General features: G+C 46.9%; 2 protein-coding genes across 2 annotated transcripts in view; one reads left to right on the top strand and one right to left on the bottom strand.

Moving 5' to 3' along the window:
- The first annotated feature begins 1,797 nt into the window (after positions 1-1,797).
- Positions 1,798-10,415, top strand: MED28 (mediator complex subunit 28). The gene is made up of 4 exons (XM_046656024.1): positions 1,798-1,975; positions 5,706-5,772; positions 6,457-6,569; positions 8,399-10,415. Exons 1-4 carry the CDS (start codon positions 1,817-1,819, stop codon positions 8,594-8,596), a joined length of 537 nt encoding a protein of 178 aa, XP_046511980.1. The 5' UTR covers positions 1,798-1,816; the 3' UTR covers positions 8,597-10,415.
- FAM184B (family with sequence similarity 184 member B) overlaps positions 8,864-24,377 on the bottom strand; it is a 126,677-nt gene continuing 111,163 nt past the window's right edge. Inside the window, exons 13-18 of the mRNA XM_046656022.1 lie at positions 23,385-23,557; positions 22,232-22,378; positions 20,221-20,338; positions 18,459-18,563; positions 16,939-17,138; positions 8,864-15,006 (exon numbers count right to left, since the gene is read on the bottom strand). Of these exons, the coding sequence (XP_046511978.1) occupies positions 14,913-15,006; positions 16,939-17,138; positions 18,459-18,563; positions 20,221-20,338; positions 22,232-22,378; positions 23,385-23,557 (837 nt within the window). The 3' untranslated portion in view covers positions 8,864-14,912. The remainder of the gene's footprint in view (positions 15,007-16,938; positions 17,139-18,458; positions 18,564-20,220; positions 20,339-22,231; positions 22,379-23,384; positions 23,558-24,377) is intronic.

Here is a 24,377-nt window from a genome sequence, read left to right as displayed (position 1 = left end):
TTAATAGGTAAATAGTGGCTGACATAATTTACATAAACAAAAACGTTTGGGGTCCCCAATAAGTTTTAGGAATGTAAAGTAAAGGGGTCCTGGAATCCAAAAACGTTTGAGAACTGCCAGAGTAGACTAGTTTCCTCCTGACATTCTATTTGTGTTCATCCAATCAACAAATATTTATTATGTCTATTTCAAGCCAGGCTGTTAGGAAAACAGGTGAAGAAGACAGGCAGGCCCTGATCTCATGGAGCTTGTACTCCAATTGGGGGTGTGCGTAAGGCGACTTAGTCAATGAAGAAGAAGAAAAACGAACAAGATAATTGCAGGTAATGTTTAAGTGTTGTGAGGAAAATTAGGGTGAAACGGCTGAGTGTGGGTCTAATTTAGAATTGCAGCCAGGGAGATGACCTTTGATCTGAGACTGATTGGCAAAGGGAAGCCCCTGCTTTTTCTCTGACCACTTCTGTCCTGCGTCACTCGCTCTCGCCCTGCTGGCTTTTCTGTAGTTCCTTAAATATGCCAGGCAGGTTCCTTCTTCAGGGGCCCTTCTGTCAAGAAAGTTTCCCTAGTTAAATGTTCATTCCAGTCACTCCAGGCAGATCTCCTTGGAGAGGCCTTCTCCTACCACCCATCTCAAATCCACCACTAAACACCCCCTTCCTGGGCTTCATTTTTCTTCTTAACACTTATCTTCAGATAATATTGCTTTATATATTTATGTGCTTATCCTCTCTCCGCCCCTCCCCCCCAAATAGTGAACTCCACGAGGGCAGAGACTTGGGATGGTTGCTATAACCCCAAATCATTAAGTAGTGCCTGGAACACGGGGGCTTCAATAAACCTTCCTGATAACTGTAAAACTAAATATAATGAAAAAAATACTTAGCTTCTGAAAAGATAAATAAGCAAGTTATGAAAAGATTAGCATAGTGATTTTCTCTTTTTTGTAACACAAATATCTAACGGGAACAGTGCCAGGCACATAGATAAGGAGCGTCAACAATGTTAGTCGTTTTTGTTTTGTTTTTTCTTTTTTTAAAAAACATTGGTAACTGAGCTAACAACTGTTGCCAATCTTCTTTTTTTTTCTTCTGCTTTTTCTCCCCAAGTCCCCCCAGTACATAGTTGTATATTTTAGTTGTGGATCCTTCTAGTTGTGGCATGTGGGGCGCAGCCTCAGCATGGCCTGACAAGCGGTGCCACTTCTGAGCCCAGGATCTGAACCTCCGAAACCCTGAGGCGCAGAAGCAGAGGGCGCAAACTTAACCACTCGGCCAGGGGCCAGCCCCGTCACTCATTTTTGTTACCTGTCTCTCCCCAGAGAGAATTTAAGGGGAACTTCGCCTGTGTTCCCGCTGTGCCGACAGCGACTGGATTAGTAATCGGAATGCAGTAAGCTCTCAATAAATGTGGAATGAATGGGTGCCTCCCTCCTTTTACCAGTGGGTAAACTGAGCCCGGAGAGAATAAGACTCTTGGCCAAAAATCCCTCGAAGCCTAAAGGGAAAAGTCGGGACCAGTGTAAGAATATCCTGACTGCAACGGGAGGGCTCGCCCCACCACAGACGATTCTCCTCTCCACACCACTGTCATATCCGGTCAAACCCTTCAGTTCTCAAGAAAAACAAACGGAAAAGCCAGGAGACCTGCACACGGGCAAATAGAAGGGAACGGACGTGCCTAACAACCGGTTTCCCCGGACCCGAGACCCGAGACGCCTCGGGCGCCCCCGCACCGTCAAGCGGCCAGGTTTGTCACGTGACCCGCGGGCGCAGCTTCCGCGCAGGCGCAGTGGGCCTCTTTCCCCGCCTCTTCAGAAATGGCGGCTCCGCTGGGCGGTATGTTCTCTGGGCAGGCGCCGGGGCCCCCGCCCCCCCCGCCGGGGCTCCCGGGTCAGGCTTCTCTTCTTCACGCCGCGCCGGGCGCTCCGAGGATTTCTAACAGCACCTTGGTGGACGAATTGGAGTCATCTTTCGAAGTAAGACGAGACGGGGGCGTGGGGTCTGTGCTCCCAGCCTTCCTTCTTTCCTGAAACGTAAGCTGCGCACGCGCAGGTTGTCTCCCCCAGCGGTCCCCGCACCCTGGTGACAAATGGGGAAACAGGCTCAGAGAACGTCAGTTAGTTCCTTTAGTCTCCGCATTGAGTTGTGGCCGGTATGCTGCTCAGGTCGGCTGGCAGAGACACGTAAACTTGACGTTTCTGGAGGCACAGGGACTTGGTCAACGTTGGGACTCTTCCAGGTTCCCAGCCGTCTGTTCCCGTCCCATCCGGTTCTTGGTCCCATCCGTGAGCACCGTTTCCCTCACGCCATGTGTTTAGTACGGGTTCATCCTCCCCGGAGCGCAGCGTCGCACCATTGAGTCTTGTTTCCTTTCCGCTGGGCTCCACCCCTAAACGGTCCAAAAGTAATGGGCCTCTTGGAGCTGAAATGGACTTATTTAACAGTTGCCGTGCGGAAGAAGTTGGTACTGGGGGCCAAGAAGGAAGGAAGGCTGGGGGTTAGGGGGAGAGGGAGGGAGGCGGAGATGACCCAGACTCCGAGTTCTGCCCAAGGAGTTTACCCTCCAGCAAGGAAGGTGCGGAGTGGAAGTAGACAAAGGAGAGGTAAAAGTGCGTGCTTTGGTAGCTTCCAGTGGTCTCGAACGTGGAAGATGATCTCTTAGTGTGTGGAAATAAAATAGGATAACTTCTCATTGGAGTTACCTTTTCCACATTTGAAATCTCAGTCACGGGAATTTTAGATTGTATATAATAGCACAGAAGTACATGAATATAGCTTTTAAATGAATGCATTATTGGGGCCGCATCGGCAAAATGCTTTTACTGATAGAATAAGCATTCAAAAGTTTGGAGATATTGGTTTAAAGGACAGAGATCTTTTCTGTCTGGGAGGAGGGTGAGAGCCTTTGGGGTGGTGCTAAGCCGTAAGGGAAAGGGATGGGTAAGCCTTGGAGCAGCACCTAGCATTCTTCCTGAGGTGAGGTGGCTCTCGGTCATGACTGGCCCGGTAGAAGTCTTGGCGAGAGCTGACCACCAGCACCCTGATGCTTAAAACCCTTTAGTGGTGGAACCGGCCCGGTGGCCGGGTGGTTGAGTTGGCGCGGTCTGCTTCGACGGTTCAGGATTTTGCTGATTGGGATCCTGGGGGCGGACATGGCACTGCTCGTCAGGCCAGTTGAGGCGGCGTCCCACATATACAACTATGTACTGGGGGGATTTGGGGAGAAAAAGCAGGAAAAAAAAGAAGACTGACAACACTTGTTAGCTCAGGTGCCAATCTTAAAAAAAAAAATTAAAAATAAATAAATAAAACCCTTTAGTGGCTACCTGTGGCTCTTGGGATAAGACCAGAGGTTTGGTGTGGTCACCTTTGGCTTGCGTGACCAAGTCTCCACTCCAGACCCATCTCTTCTTACTCTGTCCACAGGAGCCTTTTTCTGCATATGCCGTTTGTTTTCTCTTTGGGCTTCCAGGTGTCCTTCCCCAGCTCACACATCACTTCCTCAGTGGACCCTCCCTGCACCCCTTTGTAGCACTTACCACTAAACCAGGCTCCATGAAATCTGAGACCCTCTGTTGCCCTCCTTCCCCTCATTGTATCTGTGGCGCTAATATGGGGGTAGCAGGTAGCAAGTGCTTGATGACTAGTTGTCAAATGGTGAAGAAGCCTGTTGTGTGTCAGTCACTGTCCAGGGTGCTAAGAATACAGAGAAAATAGCGTCTGCCTTCAGGGAGCTCATGACTGGAAGAGACAGATACACGATGGGCAGTTGCCCATGCTGTGGGATCAGTGCTCTGATAGAAGAAACCCCGTGGTACTATGAGAGGGCACATGGGCGTGGCTGTCGAAGAAGGCTTCCCAGAGAATGTGAAACCCAAAACAGCATTTGGACTTAGGTGAGAGCGAGAGGGAGAGGTGCTACCTGGACCCTCCTTTGCTGGTGGGTGATCACCCATCTACTCTTCTGTCAAGACTCAGCGCATTTCCTGTTTCCTCCCTTGTGGTCTGTGTGGACCTCTGTTCCACATCCTCCAGTGGCTCATGGCACTGCTTGCCTGCTTGTCCTTTCTGCTTGGGTGCCACCCCCGAGGTCTCTGGCTTTCTTGTTCTAGTTGCTCAGTAAATGTTCTTCGTTGGAATGAGTTTATTGAGGTCAGGCACTCTTGTTATGGGAGGGAACCTTGGAGACCATCTCCTCCTTTTACAGATGGAGAAACTGAGGCTCAGAGAGGGAAATAACTTGCCCAAAGACAAACCCTCAGTTTTTGGAAATGGGGACTAGCCCGTGGACCTCCTGACTGTCCAGGTAAAGGCTCTATCGTATGCATACTTCTAAAAAGCATATTCTTTTTATAGACCACCATGCATTTTCTTCTCCATACAACTGTCCATCTGTCTATAAAGGCTGGTCTGTTTAATTTTCTTTTTTTAAAAGGGAAAAGAGGGAACTCAAATTCCTGAGATCAGGTTTCCTCCCACCCTGTCTGGTGGCCCTGCTGGCTCTGGAGGAGCAGCCCCTCTTTATTGACCAGTTTGTGACTAGTTGGCCCCATGGATGGAGTGTTTTCTAGTAGTCACAGGTTTCACAAAGCGGATACACCCTACCTGTAACCCAAATCCAACATGAGTCACCTTTCAGAGTTATACGCAGAATGGGCAGTCTGTGTTTTTCTAATTTGTTGAGCTGTGGTGAGGATTCCCCACGGGGAATCCTGTGATTTTCTCTGTAAACCAAATGGGGCAACCGCAGGTGGGAGAAGGGCCCTGCATCTAGTTGATGGCCTCCATTTGGACCCAGCTCTGCCTGCCTCACACCAAGTGTAGTTGGCTTCCTGCTGGCAGAGATCTGCTTTCTGGAGGTTTGAGGCTTTCTTTTTGACCCCTGCGCGTGCTCCCCTCTCCCCCGGCCCCTTCTCTTTCTGGCCCCACTGCTCTGCGGTAGGCCTTCTTTGTGCATTTCCTGTGAGTTGCCAGTGCACAGAACTCCTTGGCTAATTAGCATGTGTGTCTGGATTGGTGCCCCTTTAGAGAGCACTCCCACTTTAGGATTAGTTTGTCCATGTGACACCAGCCATGTCCTTCACTTAGGCCATCCAGTCCATAATTTATTTATTGTATTTATTGAACACCCACTTTGTGCCTAGCAGCATTCTCACCCTAGGAGTCTAGTGAACAAGACAGACAAAATGCCCACCTGCTAGTAGGGACAGCTAATAATGGTCTAAAAGAATGGAATGATGGCAGTTAACCATGTGAAAAACAATAAAGCTGGGCTTGGGGATAGAGTGTGAGCAGGAGGGGCGTCATTTCAAAAGGGTAGATGGGTGGCCTCTCCAAGAAGGTGACGAGTGACCTGAGTCCTGAATGGGTGATGGTACAAGTCTTGTAAGCTTCAGAGGGAGGGGCTGTGGCTGGGGCTAGATTAGGGATCCAGGTCCTAGTGTGGAATGAATAGTGGGGAAAAGAGTGACAGACCAGATAGGGGTGCTGGCAAGTCCCAGCTGCCTCATTTGCCTGCCTTCCCTCTGTGTACCTGATGGACTCAGGGTGCGAAGTTTCTTCATTGGCATGATGTCATCTTGTGGGCAAACCTACATGCTATCAACTCATTGAATGACTTCAAGAGAACTTACTTCTTACTCTGAAGTAAGATTTTCGATGTATGACTGACTTTTTTTCCTTTTGTGACATGTTTTCATGACACAGGCTTGCTTTGCTTCGCTCGTGAGTCAGGATTATGTCAATGGCACGGATCAGGAAGAAATTCGAACTGGTAAGAAGTCCCTCTTTGTGGACAGTGTTCTTGCCTTCAGCAAGATTCCTGATTGCTAATTTTACACTCGATGTGTTTCACTCCTGCTTGTATCCTAAGAGAGCTTTTTTGACGAATAAGATTTATGTAAATAATCTTGATATACTGCTGGTTCTTTGTTCAGTTTAGTAATTGACATTTATGTCACTCATAATGAACCGCTTGTAATGAGCTTTTCATATTGATACTAGGGCAAAGGAGACCAGTATGTGTACTGCTTTTTTAAAAAAGTAAGTTTTTATTATTTTTTAAATAGATGTTACAAAGAAAGTCCCTGTGCTTCCCCATCGCCACCCTGGTTCTGTCTCCGAGGTGACCAGTACCTCTCCTTCTTTCTACCATATTTTAAATGTCTCGTTTTAACTGGAAATCATGATACTGATTGCTAGATCTCTGGATTGTCTTTCTTCAGAAGAAGTCATGGCTTTGTATTAAGATGTCTTATTCACCTGACAAAAACACGAATTATCTACTATTTAATATTGGCTAACATCTGGGGATTTGGGGGTCATAATTGCTGTGGCCAGGATTAAAATCCCAGATTACATCTTTGAGAAGGTTCTGGTTTGATATTCTGACTGTTCATTTATTATGGAGATAAATGTGTCTAGTGTTTTTCTTAATTTAATATTTTGATTTTTTAAGGTGTTGATCAGTGTATTCAGAAATTTCTGGATATTGCGAGACAGACAGAATGTTTTTTCCTACAAAAAAGATTGCAGTTATCTGTCCAGAAACCAGAGCAAGTTATCAAAGAGGTACGAACTCACTTTTCTGCTAACTTTTAGGAAGAGCACACGTTGTCAGGATTCCATTTGTACTTTAAATAAGACACCCCCTTTGCCCATGAATTACAGTGGGGCTTTATAGCTTGAATGAAAAATGTTGCTCACTGTCAGTGTTCATGACAACCTGGACAGGTAGTGGAGCCAGGGATGGAGGTGGAAAGCAGGCTCTCAAATAGCAGTTTCTTACACTGCCTTCCATGGAATATTTTTCTGAAAGAAAAGGTTCTGCTGCTTGAAAAAGGTTGAAAAGCCACTAATGTAGATGACAAGCTCATTTTGGACAGGAACTGTGACCTGTGTGTCCCTGGTTGCCATACCCAGTGCCTTTTGCACAGGAAGGGCTCTGTCAGATTTTATTCATGGAATTAAAAGTACAGGCATACCTCGTTTTATTGCACCCCACTTTATTGCACTTTGCAGATAACTGCGTTTTTTACAAGACCCTCCACCAGCAAAACGATTATGACTTGCTGAAGGCTCAGATGATGGTTAGTATTTTTCAGCAATAAAGTATTTTTTAATTAAGGTATGTACCTTGTTTTTTTAGACATAATGCTTTGTACTCTTAATAGACTACAGTATAGTGTAAACGTAACTTTCATATACACTGGGAAACCAAAAAATTCTTGTGACTTGCTTTATTGCAGTGGTCTGGAACTGAACCCACATATCTCTGAGGTGTGCCTGTAAATGTCCTGTCCCAGGCTCCTTGAGACTCAGGATTTCGTTTATCTCAGTTGTTTGAAGCCGGGCATTTGGAAGTGTGTTAGGCTGCCATGGTGACTGGGAAGACTGAATGGCATTTAGTGTGTGGGCCTGGGCTGTCCCCTGCAGTGTGGAAGAGGGAATCATCATTCTGCCCAGAAGGCCAGGGGTGCCCCCACTGAGAAACACAACATTGAAATGATCAAGCTTTGGCAGTTTTTGAAGTAACTACTCTCATAAGGTGACCAATTAATCAGAAACATTCTTTTTATTCATTGGTACCAACTGTTGAGAAGGTGAATGGTAAGAAGATGATTTTACAATTCACGGTGTCAGATCATTTCTTAATTTGAATACTTGAGTAGTGATACAGTCATGCACTGCATAATGACGTTTTGGTCAACAATGGACTGCATATACGATGGTGGTTCCATAACGTTAGTACCATATAGCTTAGGTGTGTGGTATAGGCTGTACCATTTGGTTTGTGTAAGTGCACTCTCGGATGTTAACAAAATGACAAAATCGTCTAATGACGCATTTCTTAGAACGTATCTCCATTGTTAAGCGACGCATGACTGCATAGGTGTGTTCAAGGCCAGGTCTTAATAAAGAATTAAAATGCTGGTATTCATTGAAAAAAGCTCTTGAAAATGAAAATTTAACACTTGATAATCTGAAATGATAGAACAGTGGTTTGGATTCTTTTGAACAGTTATTAACGTCTATGTCAGATTCTCAGTGTTTTACTCTCACCAGTAGCCTTTGAACAGCGATACTTGGTACCTGGGGACCAGAATGGGAAAGAGACGGATTTCTTTTTGGCTGCCCTTTGGTACTTTGGAATATTGTAACTTAGGTGTTAATTATTAAATGAAAATGTATTAAAAATAAAACTCTCAGTGTTAGGCAGGCATCTTCCATCGGAAGAGTTGTTTTAGGTTATTCAAATAGTGGAGCCAAGCAGAGTAATGCACTTACTATGGTTTAATTGATTCTCTTTGTTTTGAATTTACTTCTTAGTGCTCTTAACTAATCAGGGACTGTATTCGTTTCTCATGAGTTTGCCCTGACATCATCGCTTTCGTCTGTAGGATGTCTCGGAACTAAGGAATGAATTACAGCGGAAAGATACTCTGGTCCAGAAGCACTTGACAAAATTGAGGCATTGGCAGCAGGTGCTGGAGGACATCAATGTGCAGCACAAAAAGCCAGCCGACATCCCTCAGGGCTCCTTGGCCTACCTCGAGCAGGCGTCTGCTAATATCCCAGCGCCGATGAAGCAAACCTGAGGCAGAGCCGGCCTGAAAGCGAGCTGGTGGTTGAGTCAGCCTCAACAGTCTTGCCAGACATCACTTTTCTTGTGGACATGACATTTTGGAAACGTCCTTTGCTGGAGAATGAGATGATTTTAGTTTTATGTTCCCACCTAAAATTTTTCCCCTATTTTTATGTGTTATATCTTGAATACTTTATAAAATGTCTATGGCTTTGGTAAACCAAGCAAAATTTTTTGTGTTTAGTAGAGTTTAGACTGCTAGAGTGATGCCACTTAAAGATTCTTTTTTGTTTCTTTTCTTTGCTTGTTTTTATTTTTGTATGACTTTTAATCTCTGTGTTTGCAGTATTAGATTAGTTTGTATGGTTTGAGGGAAAAACAGTTTGTATGATCTGTTCTGAGGATCAGAGGATGAGGATTTTGGTTGTAGGCCTTTTAGGATAGTTACCCCTCAGTGGTAGTGTAGGGAAATCCATAAATTTGCAGTTTCAACCTTTAAACTACCTCAAGAAGAGGAGTCTAATGCAACGTGTGTGAAATGCTTCCAGGGCTCTCAGAAGGAGATTTTGTGAGTAGGCCGGAGAGGATTGTAATACCCTGGGTTAGTGTAGCCATATTACAGTAGGGTCCTTTAGTTGCTGCTTTCTTTGGAGTCAGTTTATATTTTGTGTGGTGTTTGTTTCCTTTTGGGGTGGGGCATGTGGTGGGAGCCGTGAGGTGCTGAATTCTGTGAGGTTCTGCAGTGGTGCATCAGCGTAGGTCACCGGGCACACCCTGTTCTCAGTCGCATGGCTTGGGGCAGAGGTGAAGGGTGAGGGTTAAAGCTAGCTGTGGTTGTGTCTTTTTGTTTTGAGTGTTGTTTGCTTGTGTCGTTTTTGTTTTGCTTTTTTGGAGCGGAACTTTCCAGGTTCTTGCTAGTGGATGGTATTGATTCCAGGGGGCTGGGTGCAGGGTGCGCCACAGGATGGACCTCGGCAACCACTCTTCACAAAGAGCACGTGGAGCCTCCGTGTCTGGGAAGACATTTTACCCGCTTGTTGGTCATGCAGCCCCTCAGATTCTCTGTTCACTGGCTGTGGAGAAATACAGATGGGTATTGTGTCTGGCTCTCCTTGGATGAGGTTTTCCTTTCTCTGCTGTTTACAGGCTCTTAATAGATTACATCTCTTTACCCAAAACAAGTGCTCCACTGTCTTCTGAACACGCAGTGCTTCTGTGACTCAGTGTCCTGAGTCATTTTGTTTTCTCCGGCCTTGAAAGCCCCTTCCCACATGCAGTGACATCCGCTCACGGTCCTGTCTGGCCTGGACGCCACCTGGTCCCTGAAGCCTCCGAGTGCCCTCCCTGTCACACCCCCAGGACACAGGACTTCCTGTCTCCTCTACCAACCTTGCGTTGTTTCCCTCGGGGGTTGGTGGTCTGAATCTGTCTCTGTGCCCTTCATGAGAAGAGGCATCATTCCCCTCTGATTACACAGGGACCATGTATTATTTCTCTTTTATACATAATACTTACTACTCATTTTTGTGTGTGGAGGGGTACACAGCCTGAGGCCAACAAATCCCCTCACTCAGGATGTATACTCTTAAAAGTTGTTTTTACTCACATTATATGAATTCAAGGCTGTTAACCTGGTCATCTCATGCTAATTAGAAGCTGTGATTGGCAGCTTTAGATTTCTTGACTACAAGCCGAAATAAACTGATAAAGTTTTAGGCACTCTTTCAATAATAGAGAGGTTCTTGGTAAAAAGATTGGGAAGTATTCTATTTGGTGCTTAGTGAAAATATTTTGAATTAATGTATATACCACTTCTTGCCATTTACTTATTAAATTCAAAAGTTTTCTGTCTCTAAATAAATAATTTTCAATCTTGTCTGTTTGTAGAAATCGTTTTCCTGTAGTGACATCTTGCTGGTTGATGATCATGGAACACCCTCTTAGCTGCTGTCTCCCTCAATGAGAAAATAACAGGCTATCAGCTGGGAATTCCCTTACCTTCCCACCCAGAAATGATAAACCCCCCCACATCTCCAGGGCATCTTTTTTCCTTCCTATCCATCTGCTGAAGTGCCTGCCCTGTGTAAGACCACCTTTCCACAGTTGTTCTGGGTCCCTAGGTCTCTAGGACTTAACCCTTAGGGTGGTTTCTGCCCTGTGCATCGCCCACCTACTGACTGATTCCCTACAGCTCACAGGAGTTCTTGATCTCCCATCTTCAGCATTCCCCTCCCTGCTTGAGCTGCGGTCCCATTTCCCTGCCCCTCGTTCGCAGTCTCCAGGTCCTCCTCTCCTCTCCCCTCCTTTTCCTACTCTAGGCTGTCCCTCCCACATCACCACGACTGTGCTTGTGATGGTTAGCAGCCAGCCACTTCACCGTGGCCACATCGAATGGACACTTCTCCATCTTTCTTTACTTGAACTCACTCTCTTTAATACATCTTCCCTTCTTTTCTACCGAACCTCTAAGTGTTGACATTCCTGAGGGTTTGGTTCTGGGCCTCTGAGGCCATGGTGGAGTGCTACTCACTTCTCCCTTCAAGAGAGCCATCTCCAGGCTGCAGTTGCCAAAGCTTTAGCCCTTGGGGATCTGCAACAGTGTTCCCACAAAGAACCAAGCACAGTGCGGGTACTGGAGCCAGATCATTTCTGCCCGGCTCTAGTGGGCAGTCTTTGCTCTGGGGCTCCCATGGGCCTGGCTGGGACTTTCTTGAGCTGCTCTTGGCTTTCTCAGCTCTTGGCTGAGCTGTCTTGCTATCTGAGCCTCTGTTGCCCAGATCGTCCATGGCCCTCCTTTCACAGGTATCAGCCCTGCATCACAGTCTCAAGGCTCTTCCTCTCTCTGCTTCCTCTCCCCTTGATCTTACACAAGTGTTTCCCTGGAGAAGAGGGAAAACCCTGGCCCTGACATCGGATGCTGACCTGGCACTGCTAGCCACATTATTCTTCTGTTGCATATAAACAGTCTCAGAATCCCAACCTCAGGCAAAGTTACTCTGAGACCATGGCAGTAAGAAGAATCACTTCATAATTTTGTCTAAGCACAGAAAAAAAGTCACTGTGCCACCCACAAAATACCAAAAATCCTTCTGGCTAAAATGAGTGACCGCTACTTTTTTTTTTTTTTTTTTTTTTTACCATTTACAGCTTTATCCTCACTCTAGTCTGCCCCTGCTATAGGTAAGATTTATTGAGACTCCCTCCAGGCTTAGAATTGCCCCCACTTTTTGACAGCATCCAATCTAGAGTGAATCTCTGCTTCTTTAGACAATCCTAGAAATCACCAAACCAACACCCAAATACCCTAAAATAAGTTCTAACACCATGTTTCTGAGAAGCCCCCCCATTCTCCATGTGGAGCATTCTCGCTCACTGCAGCAAGTGGTAAGCCCACCTTGTTCAACTACAGGTCAGTCTGTTTCTGGTGATCTTTGGCTGAAGGGCATTGACATTCTCAATAAATTTCTTGCACGTCTATTTGTGTCTTGGGGTGTACCTCCTGGGGGACCCGCCTGGCTTGGCTGTTACACAGTCTGAGAGAGAAGGCAGGATGGGGTTTGGGGACTGGGTGGGCTCACCATCCAGTTGGCAAGGAGGACCCATCCTGGGTGGGATGTGAGGTACAGACAGTCAGCAGCACAAGCAAGTGGCCAGTTCCTGAGGATTCCACCAGTGGTGCCCCGGGAAAGTGTGCTAGTGGAAGGGAACGTTGTCGGTGCAAGGATTCAAACATTTGGAAGGGAAGGGGAATATTTTTACAAGAACAGTAGAGTTGGCTGGTTATCACTACACTGTTTTGACTCCCCATGGAGGGATAATGACAAACTATCAGTGCTGAAAAAGTCGAAGGCTGCTGGGAGTGCCTGGGGCGTCTTTGGTTGTCTCCTGCACGGGGAGAGCAGACCCTGAGGAGCTAGTAGGAGGTAGCAGATCAAAGATAATACTGCATCCTGGGGGTGATAGTGGAGATTAGTGCTACCCTTAGAAATCCAAAGGATGCAGGGAAGTTGGTCCCTCTCATAGCCCATTTAAAATGCCAGCCTTGCCCTTGCAGAACCCAGATGGAGCCTGGAGAATGAGTGTAGAGCAATCACAGTTGCTGTGTTGGAGGTTGCATCAACGCTAGAGCAGTTAATAAGGGCTCAGGTACACCGTATAAAGCCATCGGTTTGGTGAATGCGTTCTTTTCTACCCCAGCTATGAAACAATTTGCAGCAATATTCCTTTCCAGTTTTGCTCCAGGGATGTGTTAACTCTTCCTTCCTCTGTCGTAATATAGCCTAAAGAGATTTATCGTCAGATCCTGTTATTTCTCTCTCCTAACTCAATCCTGAATAAGTTCATCTCTCTTCATCTCTATTGTTTTCTCCAAGCCACTACCATCATCTCTAGACCACTCTGCTTTTGAGAGATTGATGGAATAGATTATGCAAATGAGAACAAGAAGAATGTTTTACTATCAAATTGAGTTTCTTTGTCAATATTATCTAGGGTACAAAGAGAATTTCACTCACTGCTGGTAAAGGTGTAATTTGTAAAGGTGTAAATTGCTGGACACTTTTTGGATGGTAAACTGGTAATATCAAAGGAAAAGCTTAAGCGTGGATCATTTGATGCTTGGCTTCAATACTCAAGGAACAGGTCCTAAAGAAAAATGATAGAAGCATGCAAAGATTTAGTCCACAAAGATAGAATTATTTGGGGAGAATCCAGAAATTTAAAAAGATCTTTCACTTAGCTGCAACAAGAAAGGAGTCAAAGCACATACAGGGTCTCAACTGATAAAAGTCAGTCCCCACAGCAGGAGGAAGGTTGAGTTGCACAGTGGTGGGAAAACATTTCAACAAACAGAGGTAGAACTACCTGTATGTAGTCTTCAAAACAAAATACAAACATAATCCTACAGTGCTCACCCTAGGCAGGAAGCAAAAGATAACTAAAAAATATTTGACACTGAAAACCAATATGGCCTATAACGAGTATTTGCATTTTAAAAATTATCCTAGTGGGGCCATGTGTTTTGATTAGATAGTAAATTTACCTTTAAATTGTAAGTTTGAGTTGTAATTGCATTTCTCTCAAAATGACATAAGTATGTAAGCAGCTACTTTTTATCTGAAGATGATCTGATTGAGGTTAATGCGAACTTCCTATTTCCAAGCTCTGTCTTCATCTAATTTCACCTTTCTTTGCAAAAACAATACAAGTCACAAACATGTTTATTGCTCAGTTGTTTAAAGTTTTATTCAAAGAGCAAAGATTTGACAGTGCATAGAATAAACAACTGTTTACGGGCCACCTGCTGGGCCAGCACCAAAGGATTGAGAACATAGTTTGCCCACTAAAAGTTGTATTGAGTCTTGTCAAATCGCACTGCTCCATCTGAGGGTCAGACAATTCCGTGTGGACCGACAGTGAGGTCAGCACTGTGAATGGCCATTCCCAGTTCTGCTGAATCTACTGAGCATCCATGCAATGGGGAAGCAACACATCACTTGGCAAAGGGCCCAAACCCAAAGACTATGGGTTCCATAGATCTTTGACTTCAAGGACTAGATACTCTGGAAGGCTTCACAAATGACCACGTTGACACTATAGTCATTGAAACTGAGATGTACGATGGGGCGAGGCTCGGTTCCTCACAGGAAAATCCTGGCAGTGCTTAATTCCAATTCATGCTTGATAGCCTTACCCGTAATATTTTGCTTAATCCTTGCAAAGCCCCTTTTGAGGTAGGTGTCATCCCCTCTGTAGTCTACTTCATGTCCTGACCTAGGAAGTCAAAGTATTCTATCTGAGTATGCCAAGGTCTGCCACAGGCCATTCCTAGTTTTGTTTTTTCACTTGGCTTTCCTGGTTACTTTGAACTTTGTTTTATGCCTCTTCTTATTGAGGTTAGATGTGCATTTTGGAATTACATCATTTACACAGAAACACTTTTCAAGTGGAAATGACTAGCATCCTAAGGAAAAATGAAACCACTTTTCAAGTAGACCATGGAAATCACAAAGTCTGATACTCCACAAAGTGGAGTGCAATCTCATGGACACTGGGAATACAATGTGGAGGGCATCGGTAACATTAATTACATTTTCCTATGGGGGCTTTTTGATAACACTGGTTGGTTTTATCTTAATGTCAATTTTTTTAATGAACTGGTGTCACAATGAAACTATGAAATGTTAATGCCAAAATTCGTTTTGGCTGTCATATATAAATCATAGTATAAGCAAGTTATTTGGTTGGCTGGTTTTTTAGTTCATTCCCTCAAATGTTCTAAAAGCAACATTTTTCAAATGTCCTCTTTGTGATGGATCCCAAGGCTCAGGTTAGAAGGAAAAATACTTGGTGAACCATTCCTGGTGGGCAGAGCCCTGTTTCTGCTGGACTTCTTTGGGCTGGGCTGTTTCACCATCTTGTGTCCTAGAAACAAACAAAGAGGTTTCTTAGATGGTTTTGAAAATTATTCAGTAAACAACTTAATACCCCACCACTTTTCAGGGAAAGATAACTGCTTCTTAACTCTTCAAAAGATACTAGAACCAGCTAACATGAGCAGCTGGAAACACGTTGTGAAGGATGGAGGTGTGGATGGAGTGTCTCATTCCTGTTTTGAAAACAGAAGGTTCTCTATTGTCTCATTTAAGAATTATGAGGCATACCAAGAGGTGGAAGCAACCCAAGTGCCCATTGACTGATGATTGGATAAAGAAGATGTGGTATATATATACACAATGGAATACTACTCAGCCAGAAAAAAGATAAATTCATCCCATTTGCAATAACATGGAAGGACCTAGAGGGAATTATGCTAAGTGAAATAAGCCAGTCTGAGAAAGACAAATGCCAGATGATTTCACTCATATGTGGAATATAAACAAACACATGGACAAAGAAAACAGTTCAGTGGTTACCAGGGGAAGGGGGGTGGAGAGTGGGCACAGGGGCTGAAGGGGAGCACTTGTGTGGTGACAGACAAGAAATAATGGACAACTGAAATCTCACATTGATGTAATCTATTGTGAACTCAATAAAAAAAATTAAAAAAAAAAAGAATTATGAGGCATACATTGCAACACATTTTTTATTTCAGGCAGAAATTAAACAGTAAACCCCATAAAAAAGGTAAAAGAAAAAATGGTTAATCCACACAGCATTACAATTCATGGCTTCTTCAAAAGTTATCTAATGTGTTCTGGCATCTCAATGAGGCTGTGAAATTAACCTAATAAATTGGAAAGGGGAAACAGGAAGCAAGAAAGTACAGCGTATACCAGGTTAGATGGCCTTGATCTGCCTTCGTGAAGCTTCATATAAAACGACAGGAACACAGCTTACACAGAGGTGTATAATAATGAGATGAACCTGTGGCCAGTCAGGAGCTGGCTCTGGCTGTTAATAGAGGCTTGTGCTTGGGGCTCCAGGCCTCAGTTTCCTCAGCTGCGAAACAAAGGGCTGGACTCCTTCAGTGACTGACTGGCCGGGGTCCTTTCAGCTTAACACTCATCAAGGTCTAAGCCTCCCCATCTGTCCACACAGCCCCGGGCAGGCAGGGCCTTTGCAAAAGGAACATTTCAGAAGGGGCCCTTTCTGAAATGCAAACTTCAAAGCCCAGAATTTGAAATTTTGCTCTGAAGGGAAGACTGGATGGAAGGGAGAATTAATAAACAAGGGAAAATCACACATTTCTGGAAGAGAATCCTGCTGCATGGGTTTCTGGAAAAATAAGGAGGTGGTATCTGAGATGGTCATGTATGATCAACCAAACCCACAGATTAAGAGGCCTTAAAATGACAAGATGATACAATGCATCTTGAGAAACAAGCTTAATAATAATAGTGGAAAGACACTGAATGCTTCTGTGCCATGTTCTGTGCTAGGCACATCCCATGCATTAATTCCTTTAGTCTCACACGAGTCTGATGAGGCACGTGCTGTATTAGCTTCATTTTAAAGGTCAGGAAACAGAGACTCAGGCCAAGTGCCCTGCCCAAAGCTACACAGCTAAGAATGAGGAGGACCAGAATTTGAATCCAGACCTCAAGGCCAGATGCTGAGAGTCCATCTTCTGTGTAACCCACACCAAAGTGGTCAGCTAAGTGATTGAACAACTCCTGTCTAGTCAGCCAGGAAGAAAAGGCTTTCTGGACTTTGGTAGCAGGAACAATACCCCCTCTAAAGAATGACCTATTTTCCTTCTTTTACACAGTCTTTGCTTTGGCTGGACTGTAATTTGTCCAAGGCAGGGCTTGTTTTGCTGTTCTTGATATCCACCCAAAGGCTGGAGATTTAGTAGGTGCCAGAAAGGAATCCTAACTTTCCTCTTACCTGTGGGAAAACACTTCCACCCCCTACCTTGTGGCAGTTTTCACATCCGGAGACTGGGTGGGTTTGTAAGGCCGGCCACTGCTGGGGCTTGGGTCCATGCTGGGTGACTTTGTTATTGGAGGCGCGTTGATCCTGGAGCTCAGATCTCCACTCAGAAAGTTCTTCGCGTAGGAGGCGAGGTTTGGCACGCTGACCACTCGGCTGGGCACTTCCTCCATCTTCTTTTTCTGTTTGTATTAAAGGAAACGCCTGTTAGAGCCACTGAAAAGAGGCATTATTGTTAAAGTAGACAAGGCCTACCCAACCAAAACTATATGAACCATGAGGCAATACTTTTTTTATATGCTTATATATTATTTTTTAAAGTTATCTTTTCCTCTAATCTATTTTGTGTTTTATTTTTTTAAAGCCGTTTTTTTTTAAAAGATTTCATTTTTTTCCTTTTTCTCCCCAAAGCCCCCCAGTACATAGTTGTATATTCTTCGTTGTGGGTCCCTCTAGTTGTGGCATGTGGGACGCTGCCTCAGCGTAGCTTGAGGAGCAGTGCCATATCCGCGCCCAGGATTTGAACCAACAAAACACTGGGCCACCTGCAGCAGAACGCGTGAACTTAACCACTGGGCCACAGGGCCAGCCCCTATTTTGTGTTTTAAAAAGCACATAGGTTCACAATCTCTTATCCAAAACTTCTGGTGACAGATATGTTTTGTAATTCAGAATCTTTGTTTAGATTTTAGAAGGGGAGGGGCCTACCTGTCCTCAAAGGCATTAATATATCAGGAATGAAACTAGCATTTTGTCACACTAGAGGGATATATAAAAATTATAAATGAGCTCTCATCAGTTCAGCTTAGGTTAGGTCTATTGTCCTTGAGGTATAAAAAAAATACTGATTTTTTTAGCACTTTTAGGATTTTGTGGTAGCAGATGAGAGACTTGGATGTGAATATTTTCATTGTAACAAATTCCAAAAATATATAAAGAAAACAAAAGTGGAATAGTCAGCCCAGTGGTGCAGGGGTTAAGTGCACACGTTCTGCTTCCATGGCCCGGGGTTCGCTGGTTCAGATTCCAGGCGCAGACATGGCACCGCTTGGCAAGCCATGCTGTGGCAGGCATCTCACATATAAAGTAGAGGAAGATGGGCACAGATGTTAGCTCAGGGCCAGTCTTCCTCAGAAAAAGAGGAGGATTGGTGGCAGATGTTAGCTCAGGGCTAATCTCCGCCCCCCAAAAACTGTGGAAGATTCCTGCTCTTGTCTCTTCTTCCTATCACCCAGATAGAGCCATTATTAATAATGACATGTTTATTCATAGGAAATTTGGAAAATACAAAAACCCATACAAAATTAAAAGTACACGTAATCTGCCTAGCCAGATATAAATGCTGTTTGCTAATAATTTGGACTATTTCCTCTGGGTCTTATTTTCAATGAATATTCCTCTAAATGTATGCCAGCCCATTGATAAATGAACTGCAGTTACTTTTAGGAAGAATGAAGCCAGCCGAATTGTGAAAAGCACTGAAATCAGTAGAACCGATTTACCTTCATGGAGGGGGTCAAATACCCCTGGTGAGGATGGAAAGAGAAGGACCGATTCCGATGGGACATTGCGCTGGGGAACGCTGCATAGTGAAATCTTCTCTCCTCCTGGCAAAAGAGTACAACTGATCTAAATGAGCTTAACAGCACAGCCCTGGGTCTGACGTGAAGGAAGATGGCCGGGTGAGGGCTGAGTACGGAGACAAAGTAAGTCCGGGGGAGGAGGGGAAGTCAGTGGGAATCGAGCTGCCATCACTGAAGCTTGGAGGAAGCACATTTACTCCCGGGATCTTCGTGTCCTCAGCCCCTCTTGTAAAGGAAAGGCCGAGCTTATTTGGAATGCCTTAGGGAAGTGAGAGATCCAGGTGCTCTTAGAATCTGCTGAGAAGAGTCAACTGCAGAAAGTTAATAATTAAGGTAAAGAAAGAAAACCCCCACACAGAGTCACTACGTGGCCAATCTTGTTTATGTGCGTCATTCGCCCCTTTTCTCTCTCCTGGTGTATTATTTTTAAAGCAATTTCAGTCATTGTATGCTTTCATCTGTAAAAACACCGATATGTATCTCCTAGAGATAAGGACTCTTTTAAAAAAAACCTAACCACAGTACCTTTGCCACACTTAGTGAAAGAGCAACTCCCTGTTAGTATCATCTAATTTTCAGTTAGTGGTTAAGTGTTCCTGTTTCACTAATGTCTTGACATGAAACAGTGTGGCTGGGGCAGGAGGCGGGGATGGGAGCGAGATACAGAGCATACATGTATTCGTGGGAGGATGTGAGGCTGTGCAGGCCACAGTAAGATGTGGATTTTACTCTGAGAAAGATGGAAAGCCAGGAGGTGGAGAACAGAGCTGTGCCATCATCTGACCTGTATTTTCATGAGGTCACTCTGGTTGATATGAGGGCAGCATAGTGCGATGAGGCTCAAGTGAGTGGGGAAACCAATGGTTTCTCATCACACATGTGAGAGGAGGTGGGGCTTGGACTAAAGTGGTGGAGGTGGAGATGGTGGGAAGCGGCTAGACTTCTGATGTGGCTAACTAGCTCTCCCATCGTGGGCCACACCCACAGGGGTGAATCCATCACCCACCGTCCCCAGGGCTGAATGTAAGCCATTGGGAGCTGTCCCAGCTGATTCGGCTGGGCCGATATAAACAACTTTCAACCAAAGCATGGAGCGTGGAGAGGCTGAGTTAGAGCCTAAGGCAACGGTCAAAGTGTGAGGAGATACCGACGTGAGGCAGGTGGCCTGCCAGAAGGGGCAGGGGCGGATGGAGGGGAGGAGCGTTTCAAAGAAACGACCATCAGGCCGTGGTGCCTGTTGGATACAGAATCAGAGGGAGTGGGAGACAACGTTTCTCTTTAAGGGCTCCAGGGGTGGCTTTGCCGACTGGAAAACAGGTGGTCACTTTTACAGCAGCAAGATCAATAAGGAATAATTGGCTTCATTGATTCTACTGAAATTCAAGTGGAAGGCAAGCCATTCTAGATTCTCCCTAATTCTGCAGGTTAAAAAGACCAAACCACTCTCAACAGCGGGCAAACGCTGGGGGACTTGGGAGTGGAGCGCTTTTGACTTCTCTTCCTGTGTTAATTTTTTTAGCGAATGTGTATTTTTTTTTTTTTTATGTAATAGGACAAAATAACGAAGGATCTTTGGTAAGGTGGTTTGATGGCTATCGGGGTTAGGATTTTAGGTGCCCAGAGAGGCGCAGGGGCGAAGTGAACGCCCCGAGGCGCCCGGGTGCCCGCGCGGCCGCCTCACCGTGAGCCGCTTGATGATCTCCTCCCGCTCCTGCAGGCGGCTCTGCAGACGCGCTATGAGCTGGACATCCTCCGGCCGGGACGCGCCCTTCGCCGGCTTCTCTCCGCCGTCTTTCAGTCTGTTCGAGGCAGGCAAGAAGGCAGCCCCCTTACCGCGGGCAGGGGGCACAGGTGGACGTGAGGGGGCCCCACTGTGTGCTTAGCCAGGCCAGCCACTCTTTCTGTGCGCGAAAGGGAAAACTGAGGCCCAGAGAGCTTGTCCAGGGCCACCCAGTGAGCTGGTGGCAGAACTCCGGGAGGAACCCACGACCCCAACTCCCAGTCTGACCTTTGTCAGTTGCCCCGAGGCTGCGGGGCCCAGGAACCAGGGGCCCGCGCGTGCACACAGATGCTGCCCTCCGTGGGGCGTCAGGAACCGGGGACATTGGGAAGAAGAGGGTTCAGCGGGAAAACGCCCCCACCCGGCCCGAGGCCAGCAGGTTGTGCTGATGCCGACGGGTTCTGGCGCCATCTGCGGGCGGACACGCAGCGCCGCATGAGCCGGTTTCGGTACCCACAGCCCTTTCTGCGTGGAGCGGGAGGGAAATCCCTCTCCGGCTGGTGGGGAGAGGGAGGGTCGGGCTACGGACGACCTACGGACGGTAGTTGAAAGAGGCCAGGACTTTGGGGTCCGATGACTTGGGCTCTAATCCCAGCTCTGCTGTTTTCTAGCTCTGCGACATTGGGGGCAGCATCTCACCTGTGAGCCTCACTTCCTTCTTTAACATGGGCATGAAACTGGGTGGTTGTGAGGACTGAGATAATGGGTGCCTGGCATGTGGTAAGTACCCGTTGGAAGGTAGCTCAGACAGCCCTCCTGTCCAGATTTTGGATGATTTGCTTCGTACTGGAGACAGTGGAGGGCAGTTTTTAAGAGCGCACGCTAAGGGTCAGACAGGTGACACTTAAATTCACTTAGTCCTGCTCGACCTGGTCTCCCTGCCACTAACCCCGATCCCCCAGTCTCTTCACCTCTCAGCAGCCAGAAGTGACCCTGTTAAAAAGTAAATCAGACCACGTCACTCCTGCTCAAACCCTGCATGGCTTCCCAGGGCACTCTGAATACGCCCAAACTGATTCCCGTTCTGTGCAGGATCTCCTTCAACCCTCCCAGCCACCCCACTAACCCCAGTTCCTACCATTCACTCACTCACTCATGTCACTTAAAACCACATTGGCCTTCTGGCTGTTCAGGGTTGTGAAGCAGGCCCCTGGACCTTTGGACTTGCTGTTCCGTCTGCTTGGAATGCTCTTCCTCCTCCAGATGACTCTCTCATTCCCTCGCCTCCTTATGCTTAAATGTTACCGCCTTAGAGAGGCCTTCCTTGCCCACCCTTGCCACTTTTTGGACATTGATCCTGTTTTTCTGCCAGCACTTTCACTACCTGATATGAAGTTAGATATTTGTTTGCTTATTTCTCGTCAGAATCCCCATGTGAATTTGTGAGCTCTATGAGAGCATAGTCTTTGTTTTGTTTCCTGCTGTAACTCCAGAGCCTAAAACAGTGCAGGGCACAGAGCAGGCCCTTAAGAAATATTTGTCGAATGAATAAAAGAATGCATGCATACATGCCCAAGGGACCCTTGGTTTCTTTATCTGTCCATGGGAATAACAGTTTCCACCTTGAAGGACTGCTGTGAAGATTCAATGAGGTGATGATGCATGTTAAAATAGGGCAAGTGCTCAGAAAAAAGTAGCCCTGATCCTTCTGGTTTCTTCCAGGTGTGAGGGTCAAACTGAGCCCTTGAGGCAGTGCTCATTCCTCACGGATCCCCAGGACCCTGCTGAAAGGGGGATGCAGTCTCATGAAATGACCAACCACCCAGCCTGCCTGGGACTGAGGTGCTCCTTGGAACTCAGGACTTCTAGTTTTAAAACTGGAAGGGTCTCAGGGGCAACGGGATGAGGTGGTCACCCTAATAAAATGGTGCATCCGCTAGTCCCTCCCAACCTGGGGCCAGGCCTCACTCACTCGGTTTCCAGGGCAGCCAGCCGGGCCTGGAGACGGGCTTGAGCGCTGCTGAAATCTGCCGCCATGGCCTGCGTCTCCTTCCGGTGCTCCTGGCGTAGCAGCTCCACCTCCCGGGCCCGCTGGGCTTGTTGGTCCTCCTCCAGCAGCCTGCGGGGGATGAAGCACAGCTGGGCTTGCCCCGGCTCTAGGGACTGACCTCTTGGGCACTGAGGTTTTCTCCCTCCTCTGCTGGGTGGCCGGGTTTGGAGACAATGGGTGGGGGGAGGTTATGAATCTGAGGTCAGGACACCCGTGGGAAGGAGACCTGGGGTCTCTAAACCCCACTTGTGCGACCCCTTCTCAGCATCTTCTATCTCAGCATTCCAGGAAGGAGAAAGGTGAGCATGAAGAGCAGCCTCCTGGGAGAAGGGGTGGAGGACAGCTCCGGAGGGGAGTCCCAGTGTCTGTCCGCAGCCTCCTCCATCACTTCCTAGCAATGAGACCTTGGACAAGCTTCTTCATCTGTTAAATGGAGGTGATGATAGTGGCTACCTTATAGGGTTACTGCAAGGATGAGTCGTGTTAATACACGTCCAGAACAGTCCATAGCGCAAAGTACATGTTCAACCATCAGCTATCGTTTTTCTTAACCTAGGAGCGGGGCACTATGGGATCCACAGATGCTTTCTCCATGCCAGGGACGGTGGTAAGCGTCTTGCGTACATTTCACTGCATTCTCCAACAGCCCTGAGAGGTGGGGTGTCATCTCCAGTTACAGACGAGGGCACAGTCTTGGAGAGGTTAGCTGACCAGCCCAAGGTCACGCAGCTAGTTAAGAGCACCCAGCCCTGTCTTGAACTATTCCACCCTACTGTCTCCCGAAGGCTGGCTTTGAGGATTCTTTTGGTATCCTTAGGTCTGATTCCCCAAACCCCCTGATTTGCAGGGAAATAGGGTTCCCTCCTCTATTTCAGGGCACATCCCCTGCAGTTTTGAGATCTAAAATTCCTAGAGCATTGCTACTTTTCTGGGGTCAAAGGAGTAACGTCAGCGAGGTGCCAGCCTATTAGAGAGTCTCTTCTTTGCGAAGGTGCTGAGGACGTGACCCAATTTTAGATCTCGCAGGCTCACCAAGGGGCGGTGGAGGGAGGGGCGCTCCGGCCCGCAGACCCACCTGCGCTGGTCGCGGAGCCGCAGCGCCTCCTGCTGGTGCTGCTCCACCTCGGCCCGCAGCCGCCGCACTGTGTCCTTGAGCTGCGAGTTCTCCGCCCGGAGGCCGCCTCCCTCGCTCGGGCCCTGCTCAGCGGAGCCCTTCGGGGAGCCCGCCTGGCCCGGGTCGCCCCGCTCCTGGGGAGAAGGTAGCCGGGAGAGAGGTTTACAGGAGGCGCAAAGGCGGACAAGGCGCAAAGGGCCACCTATGCCGGCGAAGACGGAGACCTGTGCTCCGCCGGCCTCGAGCCAAATCGGGCTCCTGGCTCACATCCAGCCTCTTAAAGTTTTCCTGCTTTGAGAGTTGGCCACATCTGGCCCTCAAAAAGTTTAATGACGCTAGTGAGCCAAGAACGTGGCTTAAATGGAAGCTAGCCAAACACTGCACGTATTTCATGCTCCCACACCCTCGCCCTCGCCCTTGTGTTCCCTCCACCTGGAGTGCCCGCCCCCCAATCACTGCTGCCTCAGGGAAGCCTTCTCGACCCCGCAGGGGACACGCCATGAGCTTTCTCCTCTGACAGCAGAATCTCGTCTGGGTAGAGGTTACACTGAAGTGCACTAACTTGTTTAAACGCTGGTTTCCTCCAGCAGACTGGGAGCTGTTCTGGGAAGGAAGCGTCTCTGATTCGTCTGTCCAGTCCTATGGCACCTACCACGGTGGCTGGGATTCAGTAGGTGCCAAATAAATGCTTCCTAAATGAAATGGTGCTTGAATGCCAGTGAGTCAGATAGATATACAAAGATTCATGCCTACATCAAATGGGGTCAGAGTTAATCCCTGATTAGCAAATGCGGCAGTGTTCAAGGCTGCTCAAACATGCCTGAAGGCGTGGCGTTTGTTCATTCCACATGAGGACTGCACAGCTTTGCACAGGGAGCATCAGGCCCGGGCCCATACCTCTTGCTTCCTGCCCTGGGCTTGCATGATGTGTGACGCCCACGAGTGTCCCGGGCA

Source organism: Equus quagga, chromosome 3 (genome assembly GCF_021613505.1).
Source record: "Equus quagga isolate Etosha38 chromosome 3, UCLA_HA_Equagga_1.0, whole genome shotgun sequence".
Taxonomy (NCBI): Eukaryota; Metazoa; Chordata; class Mammalia; order Perissodactyla; family Equidae; genus Equus; species Equus quagga.
Note: the sequence above shows the minus strand (reverse complement) of the source record. Positions and strands in the feature narration are given on the sequence as shown.